Source organism: Galleria mellonella, unplaced genomic scaffold (genome assembly GCF_026898425.1).
Source record: "Galleria mellonella isolate WM207_F2 unplaced genomic scaffold, CSIRO_AGI_GalMel_v1 utg223, whole genome shotgun sequence".
NCBI lineage: Eukaryota > Metazoa > Arthropoda > Insecta > Lepidoptera > Pyralidae > Galleria > Galleria mellonella.
This window is the reverse complement of record NW_026442042.1, coordinates 1,394,142-1,409,804: the sequence shown is the minus strand read 5'-3', so window position 1 is coordinate 1,409,804 and position 15,663 is coordinate 1,394,142. Positions and strand designations below refer to the sequence as shown.

At 30.6% G+C, this 15,663-nt stretch overlaps 1 protein-coding gene across 12 annotated transcripts in view; it reads left to right on the top strand.

Moving 5' to 3' along the window:
• LOC113517221 (potassium voltage-gated channel subfamily H member 8-like) overlaps nt 1-15,663 on the top strand; it is a 78,048-nt gene that overhangs the window by 26,038 nt on the left and 36,347 nt on the right. For all 12 annotated transcript variants that reach the window (XM_052894637.1, XM_052894636.1, XM_031912463.2 and 9 more), the window contains exon 3: nt 13,406-13,519. In XM_052894637.1, the coding sequence (XP_052750597.1) occupies nt 13,444-13,519 (76 nt within the window). In that variant the 5' untranslated portion in view covers nt 13,406-13,443. The remainder of the gene's footprint in view (nt 1-13,405; nt 13,520-15,663) is intronic.

Sequence of the window (15,663 nt, the reverse complement as noted above, 5' to 3'; positions counted from 1 at the left end):
TCCATCAGGTGAACTGTACGATCGTAGAAAGCGGCCGTAGGCATTATATTAAACAATTCCTCTAAGTACAAAGTTAGATAAAACATACCTAGGTAGTTACAAATAAACTTAAATTTCATCCCAATCATCTGGACGAGTGGCGGTCCTCCACCGTGCGTTTTTCAAGGCACTTTCTTCCACCCACAACCATTCTTTGGAAAAATAATAATAATAATATCACTCTCTGTCATAATATCACTCTCTTCAAGAATCAAATAATAATTGTTTTAATTTCATTTTGTGCGGAGGATGAAATCATATGCACAGCTAGACTATTAATAGAATTATATAATATTCATACTTTCCAGATATCTATCTAATACATCTGAAGCATATTTGAGAATTTATTTCAATATTCGCAAAAACTTGACAAGCCCTCTTGAGGCAAGCTCAAACACGCGGAGGCGAGCGAATGGTTATGGAAAAAGTTTCGCTTAAACATTGAAAATCCTAGTAAAGGTTGAATATAATATATAAATACTACCTACTTTATTTCCAAAAATATAATGTATGTAGACCTAAAGACCTCTGCTAATAAATAAACAATTGATTTTTGTATACTCTATCGTTATAATTTGTACCTATTCTTAGCATTTTACGGAGAGTATGAAGTAAAGCCACGCTGTGCGGCCCAAGGTCAAAATCTGAGTGTTTACAATAAAATCCAAGCTGTATCTAATTACTTACCCTACATGTTACAGTTTTTTAATGGGTAATAATAGTACAGTAGATCCGCCTACGCTGTCGGTATGTGCTGGCGGTGCACCTGTCAGGGATGATAAGTGAGAATGAAAGCAGATCAGTTGGCCCATCGTGGTGATTTCAAGAAGAATTGATTACGGTTTCTTGGAGGAATCACATGGAAGTCAATCTAATAAAATATATTATCACCAATGGAATTTCTAGTCCATCATTACTAACTATCCTTTTCTCCCGCGTGATACAGGTATACATCACGCGAGGGATATATTGCAAGTTATGATAAGTCCGTGTATCACGTCCGTCATTTTAGCTGTAAATGTAATGACTAGCTATATATCGCAGCTTCGTTCGCGCTAACCCGGCTATCAACTTCCGTGAACACAGCACAGATCACCATGACCTAATTTACTCTTACCGACCTACTTTTTTTACGAATTTAAAAAAGAAGGAGGTTTCCAATTCGGTTCTATTTCTGATGAATATATGTTATACGACATATTTGCTAATTGTAAACCGCTTTTGATAATTTTATTTTTCAATCAAAATTTTTATTCCTTAATTAGACGCATTCACTTAATTTTATCAGTATTACAATCAGTTTACTTTTTTACAATAATTAAATTATTAGATACTACGATTAAAAAAACCTCAGTGCTCGTAAGTTCTAATCTGGCACCAATCAACAACAACACTAATTTATTGTGGGTCTATTTATAAGTTTTCAGCTAACATTCTGTTTGCAATCATGCAAATTACAAACCAAATCTTAAGTACGACGCAAACATACCAATAACCCCAAGATATTACGTAGGTACTAAGAATAACTAGACAATGAATATCTGAGGGCATAACCAGTTATATTATAACTATTATATAAATAGGTGGGATATACCCAAAACAATAAATACACTGAGATTTATTCCTGTGTTTTAACCATGAATACCAGACCCGAGCCATTTAGAAAAGTTTCTGTCTTAAATTACCCCAATCAAGCATGGTAGATATTGTACAAAATCTTATATTTATACGCGATGCCACTATATCATCAATTAATCGGAGAAACGAGTGATATAAGAAGGCTGTCCACTATATTCTGATTTAGATAGTCGATGCTTGATAAAACGTAAGTGACTCGAGTACCTATGCCGTTTTTTTTTTCACAACGGTGGCAATAGACATTGTCTTTGTCTGAATTTCAAATGTATTCATCACGATGGGCTAACTGGCTTGTCTTTTCATTCTAACCTATCATTTCTCACTAGTGCCCTGCCAGCGGACACTGTTAACACAGACAGGATTACCATTCCATTGTCATCCATTAAAAAAGAACTTATTCCTTATGTAGATATAGAGTAAAAAATTTCCTCTAAAGAATAAGTTCACCTATCTTTAATAGAGAGACTATTTAGATATTCCTATTAGCTATAACTGCATTTTAATATAGGTAAGTATCTAATCTGTTATGGATAATAACGTTTCAAAACAAACAATATGTATTTCATGTAAAATATATTTTAAGTTTATTCAAATGGTATGAAATGAAGTGAAATTTCAAGCAAAAATAAAATACTTTATTTGACTTACCACAGAACCGACCTATCTACTAATTGGATTATTTTGAAAAGACGCAAGCCTTTTGAAAGCATTAATTAACTTTACAGAGAAAAGGAAAATAAGATGAGACAGTTCAATTTCTAAATGATGTTTGTATAAAATATGACCCTGTAAACAATGTACAAAAGCTTGAAACTCTAGTCCTTATTAATTGTTATATAAACATGGATCTTACTGACTTTTAACATCAAGAATTGTTTAAGTAAAAAATCGTACACAATTTTTTTATGCAATTTGGAATGGCAAACAAGCTAATAAATCACCCGATGTGTCTTTGTTGGTAGACATAAACAGCACACTGTAATGTATCACGTACTCTTTACCGTTATTATTCTTCACGCGTTGTTATTCATGAAGATAGTGGCGTTACACCTTCAAACCAAAACACAACCATACAACCTGCTTCGAAATAGAAACATAAATTTCACACGTATACCCAAGCAAACGACTTTCATGGTTTATTCTATTACTGATAGAAGGATATTAGCCTGTTCTTACCACTTTACCTGAATTGTTTGGTATATATGGATTCTAATTATGCAAAGATTTGCAGTGGTATAATAAGATTTATTCCCACATTTCAGTCAAATGTGAACAGATATTAAATAACAATTATTTTTAAAAGTCAAAATTTAATTAAATACTTGGAATTTTAGAAAAATTGTACTCTAATAATATTTGTGTTATTGTTAGTTATAATTTAATACGAGCACAAGTGAATATCATGCCCCGTCTATTTTGATGGGACACTAGATCCTTTGACAGACTGACAACGTTTCCGTAGTAACTTCTATTCGGACTTTGGACCCTTCGTATACGGAACACTCTATAATATTGTTCACAATCAAATGTTACCATTGTTATAAGGAAACTTCACAATGAAGTGTAATCTAGCTATAGACTATACATATATTGATACGACTACAATTTCGAATGGAGTAGTCAGAGGCGTTTTTGAGGAACATATATATAAAAATACTGTTTTTGATGTATTTTTTGAGATATCTTCGTCAATTTTGAATAAATGGTATATTGGAAACGTACAAAGCTCCTGAATTTTCTCGCACGGATTTTCTTAAAAATGAAGTCGATTTTTTGTAGTACATATTTAAACAGTTGCATTAAATGTAGTGAGTACAGTTGAGCAGGCTCAACTTACATTTAACATGATAAATATGTTCTACTAACATCAGGAGACTGTAGGTACTAAAATCGTTCGCTGACCGTCAGTTGTTTCTATCAGTAATCAGTTGTGTACATATTTTATAGGCTTTATTTAGTTTGGACGGTAAGGTTATACAGTAAAATTACAATTATGAGTTACGTATTTTTATGTGCATTTAATAATTCGGAAGAACCTAGTATCTACTCGTATGTAAGTAGATAGTATTTATCAATACACTACAAAGGAGAAATGGAAATTAAAAAATAAACACCAAACTGAAATACATGCATAAAGCTGAAACTCAGCGATAGTATTCATAAAACCGAACAACTTTCCCCAACAAACATATGTAAATTGAAATATAAAAATATTTTTCTACCTTTCATATATACTAAATCGAATTCGTAACCACAGCGTTTGCATGGAAATTTTAAATATTATTTTCGTGGCTAGCGACAACTAGCTACTGCGAACTACCCTGCGGCTGGGAACATGTAAATTACGATAAAATGTATTAATCCAGGTTGATAATCCAGGCTTTGTTTTAGATGAATATTTTTCATTCATTAAAATCCAATTGAATGAATAACAAACATCAAAAAAAATCTTTAATTTCATAGTTATAATATTAGTATAAAAAGAATAGAAACCATTGTTACTTGGGGAGAGTTATTCAATTTGTTCATTATAGTTATTTAATTAAACCCAATCTATTTATTGGCTACAATTAAATCATAAAGAAGTATATTATTATTTTGTTTGTGTTATTATGAATGAATACCTACATAGGCATAGGTAATGCCTATGTAAACTAAACATAAGCAGGTACATATGAGTACATGTAAACGTATGTATTTACTTACGTTTACACTTTATATTTTAATAGGTACAAAATATAAGGCGAGTTGTCTGTCTACTCTTAAATACAATTCATATTTCATTCACTTCCTAAGTTTACTTTGAAATTTTGCCTTAAAGACATTTTGGACTAAGTCAAATACATTTTACCTTTTATAAATAATTAATACCTGCTAAAGTCTAAAGAATAATAAGTAATCAACAAAATAATGTTTTTATGAATAAATATTACAAATTGATATTAATATTTGTTATTAAATCTAATTTTAATAACAGCCTTATAAAATAATACCTAATTAGGTTAATTAGCTGTAACGTTTTAGCGAATTGTATTTAATCTTTTCAATTAGACACATAAATATTACTTAATAGTAAGTTTATATTGTATAATATTATATATACATATTAATTTACAATGAAGTCCACGCAAAAGATTACAAACATGACTATTGATAAATAGTATTAAATGTCATAATTCCCAAAATAAAAAGATTGAACGAATATATACCTATGTAAATAATTCAGGTAAGTTTGTCTGCTTACATGTGTAGGTATAACATTTATTTACATGATAATATTATATTTTTATATTACATACGAAATCATAAACATCATAATAGAAAATAAGATAGAAGAAAGGAAGGGAAAGGGAAGAGCAAGGCTCAATTACATCAAGCACATCAAAGAAAAAGTTAGTGTCGTATCGTAAGTAAAGAGACTTGCCGCAAATCGTAGTGAGTAGAGCAAGAGCTCCACTGACAAAAGCGCACCTTTTAAATAAGAATTAATAAAGAATAGTGTATTATACCAATAAGATATTTTCAATATATTACTAACGTAGGTATTTGAATAAATAAAACTTAAACGTAAATAATTCAATCCGAAGCGGCAATTCCTGCCTGAGCATGATAAATGCAAAGTTTTAAATCATGCGTTGTTGAAAATTCAGTGCGTTTCACAGGGTACCGCCTGATGCCATCTAGGCAATAAATTACAGTTAATTTCAGTGAACATTGTTCCCAAGATTGTTTCTGTGAAATATTTCGAGACAATAGATTTGGCGAATGCTAGTATAAATATCCTGGAATCAGCATTTCTTGTTTACAATATCGTGCATTATTTTCCCTGTTATTTGTTTAAGTAAAAGCTTTTAGAGTATTATCTGCTTTTAAGAAAAAATATGGGTACTTCAACTCGAACAAATTATGTATAAAATAGTGTTTCTCTCGTACTGTTAGTCCGGTGAGCGAAATAACGTTAGCAATTAGCGTGCTCTAATTAACACGGAGCTACATCAACCCTTAATATAAACTCTTGAACGATGCACAGTAAACACATCAGCGGTAATAAGTAAGTCAATAAACAAAGTATTGCTATTAATCCCATAAAATCAGCTAATGAGTGACGTTAATTCATCACTTGAATAATGATCATTAGTAGCTTCTGTCGGAGATTGTTTGTAACTAAAGGTAAGATTTTTTATAAAATTACCGAAATACATCGCTCCATATAGTCTAATATCCAAGAATCATATATCCCATTCCCTTCATTTCCCAAAAGAAAACTAAAGTTTTTCAGATATATATGTGTGTACAGTGCGAGTAGGTATCTAATAAATCCATTCATTTAGCGCGTTCTGACGATGTGATACTAATAAATAATAAAAGATATTATTCTAATGCATAATGAAACGTTAGTATACTTCGAAATTGGATTTGGAAAAGTTTTCGAAAATTAATATTGTCTCATTTAACCATCATGCGTCATTGCTTTTGATATCTTTATTTTCGATTAAATTTTCGTCAGTAAATTTTTTTTTTCAAAAGCATTTAGTTTAAAAAAAAAACTTTATATGGAAAATAAATTTTAAAAACTCTAAAGCTAATTCAAACATAAAACTAGGAATATAAATAATTATTTTTTATTTATCTAAACAAAAATATACATTTTTACAATTTTAGAAAAAACTATTATTTACTTTTATTTCAGTATTCATAATTTTCATTCTGAATTATTTTATAGAAAACAAACATTATACGTTATATGTCATGTTCAGATTTGTTTTGAATCTTCTGAAATACAATTTTATATTTTATTTTATCCTGTATATAAGAAAGAAAGAAAGAAATAATTTATTCAAAGAATCATGCGACTTACGCAATAACATACAAAACAAGAATAAAGGAAACAAAAAAAAACAATAATATACAAATAAAAAACGTCTACCGTTTCCTGCTCCATTAAAATCTAAATAAAAAATATACATAAATAAACAGTTGAACAACTCTTGGATTTAATATCGATGTAAATCCAATCTATTACCAATGACAATTTTGTACTGCACTCATTACCACTCTAGCTTGTTGATCTTTTGTTACTTTAATTTTCTTACTAATTCTATTAATATAATAAATGCAAAAGTTACTAATAATAGATGGATGTTTGTTAGGTTATATCCTAACTTAGCATACTTTATGTACTGATACACATGGGTAAAGCTGCGAGATATATCTTATATCATACGACTTTATTATAGAACTACAAAACTCTTGTCGTAAAAACAATTCATCTGATGCTCTATAGCCAAAAAGTAGCAAATGAGCTAAAATTGTATTAGTAACTGAACTTATAACCCTCGCTTTGTAGGTAATATAGGTAATAGGTAATATTTAGATTATGACTAGCGAAGATGAAAGATCGATTCCTACTAAATTTCAAACCTTTAAAACTAGAGAAACGCTTAAGATAGTGGACTATCCATATTGTGGATATTGTTGTTTAAATGACTTATACAATTTATAAAATTGTATAATTCATTTAAACAACAACAATTTAAACAATTTATAAAAAACTTTTTTAATAATTCTACTCTCTAATTCTATATATTATACATATTATGAAAACTAAATATATAATAAAACTAAACTCAATTTATACTACGACTATCATATAATTACATGTAAGATCGTATGTAAGATACATACGATCTTACATGTATAATAGCTTCTTTGTTTTATTAAATGTTTGGCTCTAACTTAGGAAATAATTAAACTTATTGTACCGTGTGAGCCAACTCATTACTCAATTTTTGTTTAACATTATTATTTGAATTATGGACAGAGCTTGCCACGAATATACAAGATAAGCGGGTGTCCATTAATTACGTGAGCTTAAAACAGGGACGAGAGGAGGAGAGTGACAAAATCTCACCAAGTCTCGTTTATAGAGGGGATTTTATGAAAATTTAACGTTAACTTATTATTCTTTTTTTTTATACCACAAAGGTGGCAAACAAGCATACAGCCCGTCTGCTAGTAAACGGTTACTGTAGCCTATGAACGCCTGCATCATTATTTTTCTTATTATTTCATTGAAATAAATAAATGAATCAAAATGAATAAACACAATGGAATCAGTTTTATTATATAAAAATTTCACAGGTAAATACCACATAAGGGGGAGGAAATCACAACATTCCTCCTAAAGATTTGTAGGGACTCAATTTAAAAAAATCCTCACGTACTTGTTAATAGACATTGCTTAAGAAATCTTATAAAGTTTACATTTAAGGATTAGGTATATGTTCGGATATCCTGGTTATTATTATACATATAAGGATGGAGAACTTTAGGGAATTATGGATATATTAGGATATTAGCCGCTTTACCCAATCGCAGATTGCTGACAACTAATGATAACACCTTACACACTCGGTATGACAATTTCAGAGCTTGATCTATAAAGGAAATTACGTAATTGTTTAAAGAGCCAAAAATGAGCATCGGCAAAATTGAGATAGAGGACGACTGACGACTAAAAAAAGCATGAGGCGGTGCCGCTTATCCTACACATACCGGTATTACTTATTTGTTCGTCATGATTTCTTGTTCGTCATCAACACAATACAATACTCAAATGGCAGCAAGTATGTTTTGCCCGAATTGGGAAAATAGCTTAATCGCGCCCTGAATATCTTTTGTTCTCAGAATTCAATCAGTAATATCGATCCTTTGTCACGTATTGGAAAAGCATACTTATCTACATGCTTGGGTAAAAGGAATTAAAACTTTGTGTTACGAATTAGAAAATAAGCGAGTGCGCTCGTCGTATTCAGGAGAATAAATAATTTTCATTCTACAAAGTTTAATGAGATGTTACATTAATCACGCAATTTTACATGTATTAAAAAATAAAATCCAACGTAGTAGGAAAAGAATTTTTAGTTAGCTATTAAAGTATTTTAAAACATTAATACTGGTTATAGGTTTAAAGTAGACAAACTGTCTATTAAAATATGAAAATCATATATATTCGTCTGGAAATTTATTTTAATTCACATAATGTAAATAAACGTTGGAAAACGGAGATGGGAAAATGTGAATTTTGTATAAGTAATAATTACTAGAAAATATAAAATGAAATATGGATAATAATAGCTTGTTTAATACAATATATACCTTTCTCCCAGCATTTCTGTTTCAAATACAATATAATGCGTATTTACGTAATATATGTCACACATGTGCCAGAAATGTAACCAAATCGGATCAAAACCACAACGGAAGGAAAATTACTAGGAAAGGGTCAATTCGGTGTAGAATCGTAAATACATAAATTTATATGATTGTGGTATACTCAATAATTTAAAAGAACAAAAAAACAAACTCTATACAAATTTTTTTTTGTTTTTCTTAGTTTTTTTTTTACTCCTTTGGTATATTTTTTATGTAAAATGAACTGTTAAGTACTTAAAGACATAAACAGCACAATGGACATTTAAAAAAAAAATTATACAATTTAGAATGGCAAACAAGCTGACGGCCCACCTGATGGAAAGTGGTAACCGTCGCCTATAGACATAAGCAGTTATTTAAAATATAGCGTAATGCTTATGCTTCATGCGTCGTAATTTCTGAGGAAAAGTTCATATGCTTGCGTGCTCTATAATTTCACAAGCATGTTTTACGTTTCAAACCAAAATACAGCAAGTGCAACTAGTTGGTGACAGAAACACGGTGTAACAGAGATCAAGCAGACGACATATTTAGAAAATTTCTCTGACTTAGAATAATAAAATATTAATCATTTTGATAAGCATCTAATTTAATTTAATCCCTAGTCAAATAAACAAATAGATAGAATCATCATAAAGATAGCATAAAATTATTATTTGCTTAGTGGAACAAGCGTGCATAGCGCACATACAGAGCACTGTATGAATTGCGAGAACTCGTCGCACGGCGAATGTGTGCTTGACGTATCCGTAGTTCGTCACAGAAATTAATACACCGCTCAACACGCCGTAATTATAATACGCGCCTCCGGCAGAAGCCTGCTATAATTTGTCCCTGCGAAACGTTCGTTAGAACTAGGGACGAATTGCGAGAAGTTTATTTGAAAATTCTGTTTAGCAAAGTGTTACTAACTTGTATTGGTTTATTCATTTTATTAGATTGGGATTAGCAATAAGATGGCAAAACGTTTCATTCCTGAAGACTAAGCAGTCATGCCTCAGTTCCTTATAAGTTAATTACCTCATGTCACCATTCCAACCGAAACACCTGCGTACAAGTTGGGTTAGTAAACATTATGACAGCAGATATAGAAGTCGGACAAGAAGTCATTGTGAATTACATATGCACAAAATCTCTCTTTAATTAATAATTAGGTAATCATTTTAAAATTAGGTTTTTGATAATGACGATACTACATATTCTGATTTTACATTTAAAGTACTAACTCAATTGTCACGATTTCCCCATTTTACCTAGCAACAACATCAGGTACGAGGTAGTGTGTATGACAGGTAAGATGGTGATTATCGGTTTATTCGTCCTATTTCAATAACGTGACAACAGGGAATTATCGTTCAATTTAAAAGTTTGAAACGATCAGGGCAAACTTGTACATACCAAGATTCATCGATCTTCATAAACTATTCCAATTAATTAGACGGTCGAGAATAGTCGTTATGTAGAATGTCTTAATAGATTAATTACTTAGGTACTTGTTGATATTTTAGATATTTCATTACTTGTCTGATTGCAAATAAAACGATGAAAAGCAGATACCGAAATACGATACTGTTTGACTTATGGTAGAAAGAAACTGCTAGTAGATAATTATTCCTGCTACTAATATATCATATTTCAATGAATATAACAAACCATTCCATCGGTGTCGGCCAGATAGGTTTGGAACTTTATAGTATTGGAAAGTTTTTGAGTTGTGATCCACTAATGAAGTAGTATTTACAGTAATGTTAAGTTAATATTTATTCTAATTTCTGATAAAAGAATCTGATCCTTACAACCGAATTAAATAAATTCAAAATGAATAATGATGAATGAATAATGATGTACATTTTTTTTATATTTAAATATTAATTAGGAATACATTATCAAAGAAGAAATTTTAATAAGTAATGAATGTATATTAATCCAATACAAATAATGTTTAATTTTATACTTCTTACAATAAATAAGTAGTATTCATTAATAAGTACTTATTCATTGCTCATTTTTATAAGTGGTCATTATTCTATTCACTTGGTTGGTGAGCATTGAAACCAATCATTAGCGATCTCTAAACGTATAGATAAAAGCTGAGCGGGGTGTAAATACGAACAGCTGGTTATAATTACAGGAACCATAATAATGGATTTATGATCAAATTATGGCTTTGGCCAACCTGCAAGATCAACACAGCGTGTTTATGTCAAGCTAAAAGAATATGGATAGAGAAAGGACGTAACCTCGAATACCCATTAATTCATATTTACTGCCATCGCATTTATGAAACATAAAAAGTTTACGAGAAGGTAGAAAGGCTGCAGGCATATTCCAGCATCGTTCAATTTATGGGTCACCTTAAATAAAGCTTTAATTATACAGCAAGATTTATAGTAGTAGCTAATGAAAATCCGGACCTGTTGGAAGCAGTAGCTTTGATTATTTTAGGAGAGATTGCAATAGAAATATAATTAAGTAATGAAAGTCCAGAAACGCGATATGTCCTCAAATGAAAATACCATAAACTTCTGAAATAAAGAAACAAAAAATTAACATCTAAGCACAAAACACAAGTATTAAAATAAAGTTTAGTACAGAATTTATAATCTATCATACTTTACTATAGAGACCGGGAATAAAGTAATTGGTAGCTGAGTAAGATTGGAATGACGAGGCGAAGTCGAATACATCCCAAGGGAGTTTAAAAGTTGAATTTAAATCTCAAGTTTAATTCCTTTTTTAACTAAACGAGACTGTTAACTGCTATTTTAGCACATACTTTTCTGCAATTAGGGTGTAAGAAATAAACTCATTTATGAAATATAAAATTTAATTCATATGAAAAGTTACAGTTCATACAGGCCAATAATAATTGAATATTTTTATCAGATTAAATAGTCTTTCTTAAAATTCATTATACTCAATTCAAACATACGCAAAATTATTTTATTTTTAGTCTTTGAAATACACATACACAAATAGAAATACACAAAATATTACATATATAATTTTACTAGTTCTTCAAGTTATATACAATATTTATCATGTTAGGAACTACTTAGGTGCTTTCATGATTGAAAAGAGCTAATTACTTGTTTTTTAAAAATAAAATAATACTGTGTTAGAAGAGATATTTGCACAAAATTCTCAGTTAATTAAACTTTTTTTATACAACTTAGAATGGCAAACAAGCTGATGGCCCACCTGATGGAAAACGGTAACTGTCACCTATAGACATAACAGAGTATACTGTTTCGCCCATGATACTCCCCATGCGTTGCCGTTCCTGAGGACTCAGGTGTTATTCCTCTGTACCCTGTAAATTCACGCCATATTGCACCCTTCAAACCGAAACACTGCAAAAAACTCGAAAAAACTGTTTTACAGTATAGATGTTAACAATATTAGATATTGTACAATTAATATAAATAATTTTTTGATTAATGTAGTGATGTTTTCGTACAAATCGATTTAACCGAACAGTAGCATACTCCCTAATGAATTGGTAAATCGATATCGAGGGCGGGTGTATTTTACCATCATTAAAACATATACGAACGTAATGTAGCAATATATGAAATGGTAAATTATGCAATAAAATATACACCATATTTTGCTTTGAAATTTTTTAAATATATTTTTGCCATCAATATCAAAATTTTCAGTAACAGGAAAAATTAATAATAATATTATTGCATGATTAACGTTTAAGTTCGTAGAGTACTTTTAAATAATCAATCAGAAACCTTAGAAATCTTCAATTATTTTTAAAAATTGACAGATATTTGCATCGTTGTTACGCTTCGTTATAAACGCTCTTAGGATAATGGCACGCCGAATGTACTTGAACATAACATATGTAATACTAGTTTTTATTCGTGATATCATCCGCGTGATGAAATACATTGATAGAACGGGATAAAAAGTAGCCCGTGTCCTCCATCAAAAATAGATACATTATGAAAGGTAACAGCTTCTTTAAAGCGATATCTGTACTCTTCTCGTAATGTAAGTTTAAATCAGTTACTTTAATATCCTAGCATATTTACCATTATTGTGTCTGCATTTATCATGCGGTCGGCTTTCTCTGCCTTATCTGTTTGCATTTACACAACTTTCTTACGCCTAAGACACTAATCGTAGATCTTTTTGATCTACTGTCACAATAGAAGATCCGGAAGAGTTTCTACTCTAACCGGTGCGATGTGCGGCCGCCAAAAGTTTTCTCCTGAAATGCTTTTAGCAAGTGATAAGGGTGAAATGCAATTAAAACAAAATCACTATGTACATTATATTTTAACAAATGAACCTATGTAATGACTTGCATCCATATAGGTAGATATATGTAATAAAAAACATGACAAAAAGGGGGTACTTTATAAAGAGCAGATTACACATACATACTTACTATGTTTACTTTCAAAGATTCGTATCTGTTCAAATACTCGTAGTTTCCGACGCTCATGAAAACTTGCTTTGTAATATTTACTTAGGATATCACTATACTTGTGTGCAGGTGGAGAGTGGCGTGCGCCGGGTGCGCGGTGCGGGGGGATGCCCGCACGCAAGGGGCTGCTCGCGCCCCAGAATACCTTCCTCGATACCATCGCAACACGGTTTGATGGCACACGTGAGTTTGTCTTTCACTTTTTACTTTTATATAATTGTTATGTAAGTTGGAGTGGCGAATAAGCTAACGTCTCTCATCTGATAGCAAACAATAACTATCACAACAGACAATCCTGTGGATTAAAATGGTATACCTTTCTGTCCTTCAAATCAATACAATTTAAAAATACTATACCATAAAGAAACACGAAAGACAATTTCTAAATCCATAAGTGAGACAGAAGTACCCATGGAAATCATGAGTGTTTATTTCGACTAATATACAGTTAAAAAGGGAACTAAGCGAAACATAAAATTATACAGAAGCATTCCTTTTTAATGGCAACTACTATTGTATGCGGCCAATTCGATGCGTTATCTTTTGCTGATTGAGATTTCACTATATTCTTATAAATATATTAACGTAAATAGTATTATATCAATAACCATAAATAAAATAATTTCAATTTGAAAACGCATATCGAGTTTTTATGGATTTTGAAATGACAATGAAGCTCTTTAAAAACGAAGGGCCTTTTTTTCTATTAGTAAATATTTACATATTTAAGTATTTTCAAAATTAAATGTTTGTTTCTCCGATATAATCTAACTTTAGCAAATTTTTATTAAAATTAAAAAATCTTTTAATTTAAGGAGTTTTTATATTTAAAATATTTATTTAATTTACAAATTTATAATAAAGTTTTTATTTATATTAAAAATATACTAATAAAAACTTTGAATAGAAAAGGCCTTTTATTCAAAGCAAAATTTGCATAGTCTACCAACTTGTTTGGATTTTTTCCCTTTTCACAACCTCCAATAGAAACTAAATAGTTGAACAAACACTGTAACGAAGCTTTTTCATAAATCTCTAACTTACGATTGGTTCTGAATAACAAGTAGGTGAATAAAATAGAACGTGGCACTGTATGAATGAAACGTCCGATTCCGAATCTTCACCCTGCTGCTCTGCATAGATGAAAATTCAATCCATTCAAGGAGCTTTTATTGCGTTATCTTTATTTATAAAGAGATCGTTTCCGTGTATACTTGAGTTTTCTGTTGTTCCTTTATATAAAAGAGTCTGTAATAGAAGAATGAAATACATTGTAATCGGCGTAAAGATCTATTCTAAACGGAAAAAATCAACAATAGAAATAAAATTATTTTTATATGATAATAATATTGCTTTTTCAAACTATATATATATATATATATATATATATATATATAAAATTAAATCTGTACAAGACCAAAGTAGAATTATTTTTAAAAAAGAATTAACGTGCCTGGCGGAAGCGGTTACAGCAGTTTGTGATGCCTGCATTTTATGAAGCGACGCTCCCGTGAATAATAGAGCTGAGGGACTAGCAGCGGTAACTTTAGCGCAATATCAACGGGAATGATGTGGTTACATTACACTCGCTGTCTTCTCATTTCTATGTTAATAAACTATAGAAATAATAAACAAAGTATAACTATATACTATATATGTACTACTATACTCTTTTTACTAATGTGAAAGTCAATTTGATTTACCAATCACTGTGAAATTTGGTATATACGTTCCATATGAGACAGAGAAGGACATAAGCTATTTTTTATCTTAGCCAGTGAACATATTATATTCACTTGAACAATATCATTAGTAAAAACTAACGATACTTACTTTATAAAAAATATTATTTATTACCTCAACGACTCGACAAATCGTCACGCAATTTAATAATTAAGATAGTCATGAGGACAAAGTTGTGGATATAAATTGGTAAAGATTAAACTATAGAATTCCTCATAAACTCACTTGTTAGAGCAGATCGTATATTTTATCTACGTTTTGTTTATAAATCTTTTAGATTGTATTAAGCAACAATTACTAATAGCTATACACGTTACAGATGATTTTGTGTACGAACAAATAATAAATACGCAATCAGTAGCATTTGATTTCCGCATAGCACTCGTCAGCAGTTCTGTGTTGCGAGAACGTCAGCATATGCTGTTTATTTACGCTGCTTCATCGGCACGAACCGGCAGAATTATCTCTGGTTCTCGTGGAAATTTCGGAAAATCCTTTCTTATTGAACGCCTACGTCATCCATCTGTAATAACCCCATTATAATCCCATTACTGGGCACGAAACTTTGAGAGATATAAGATGAA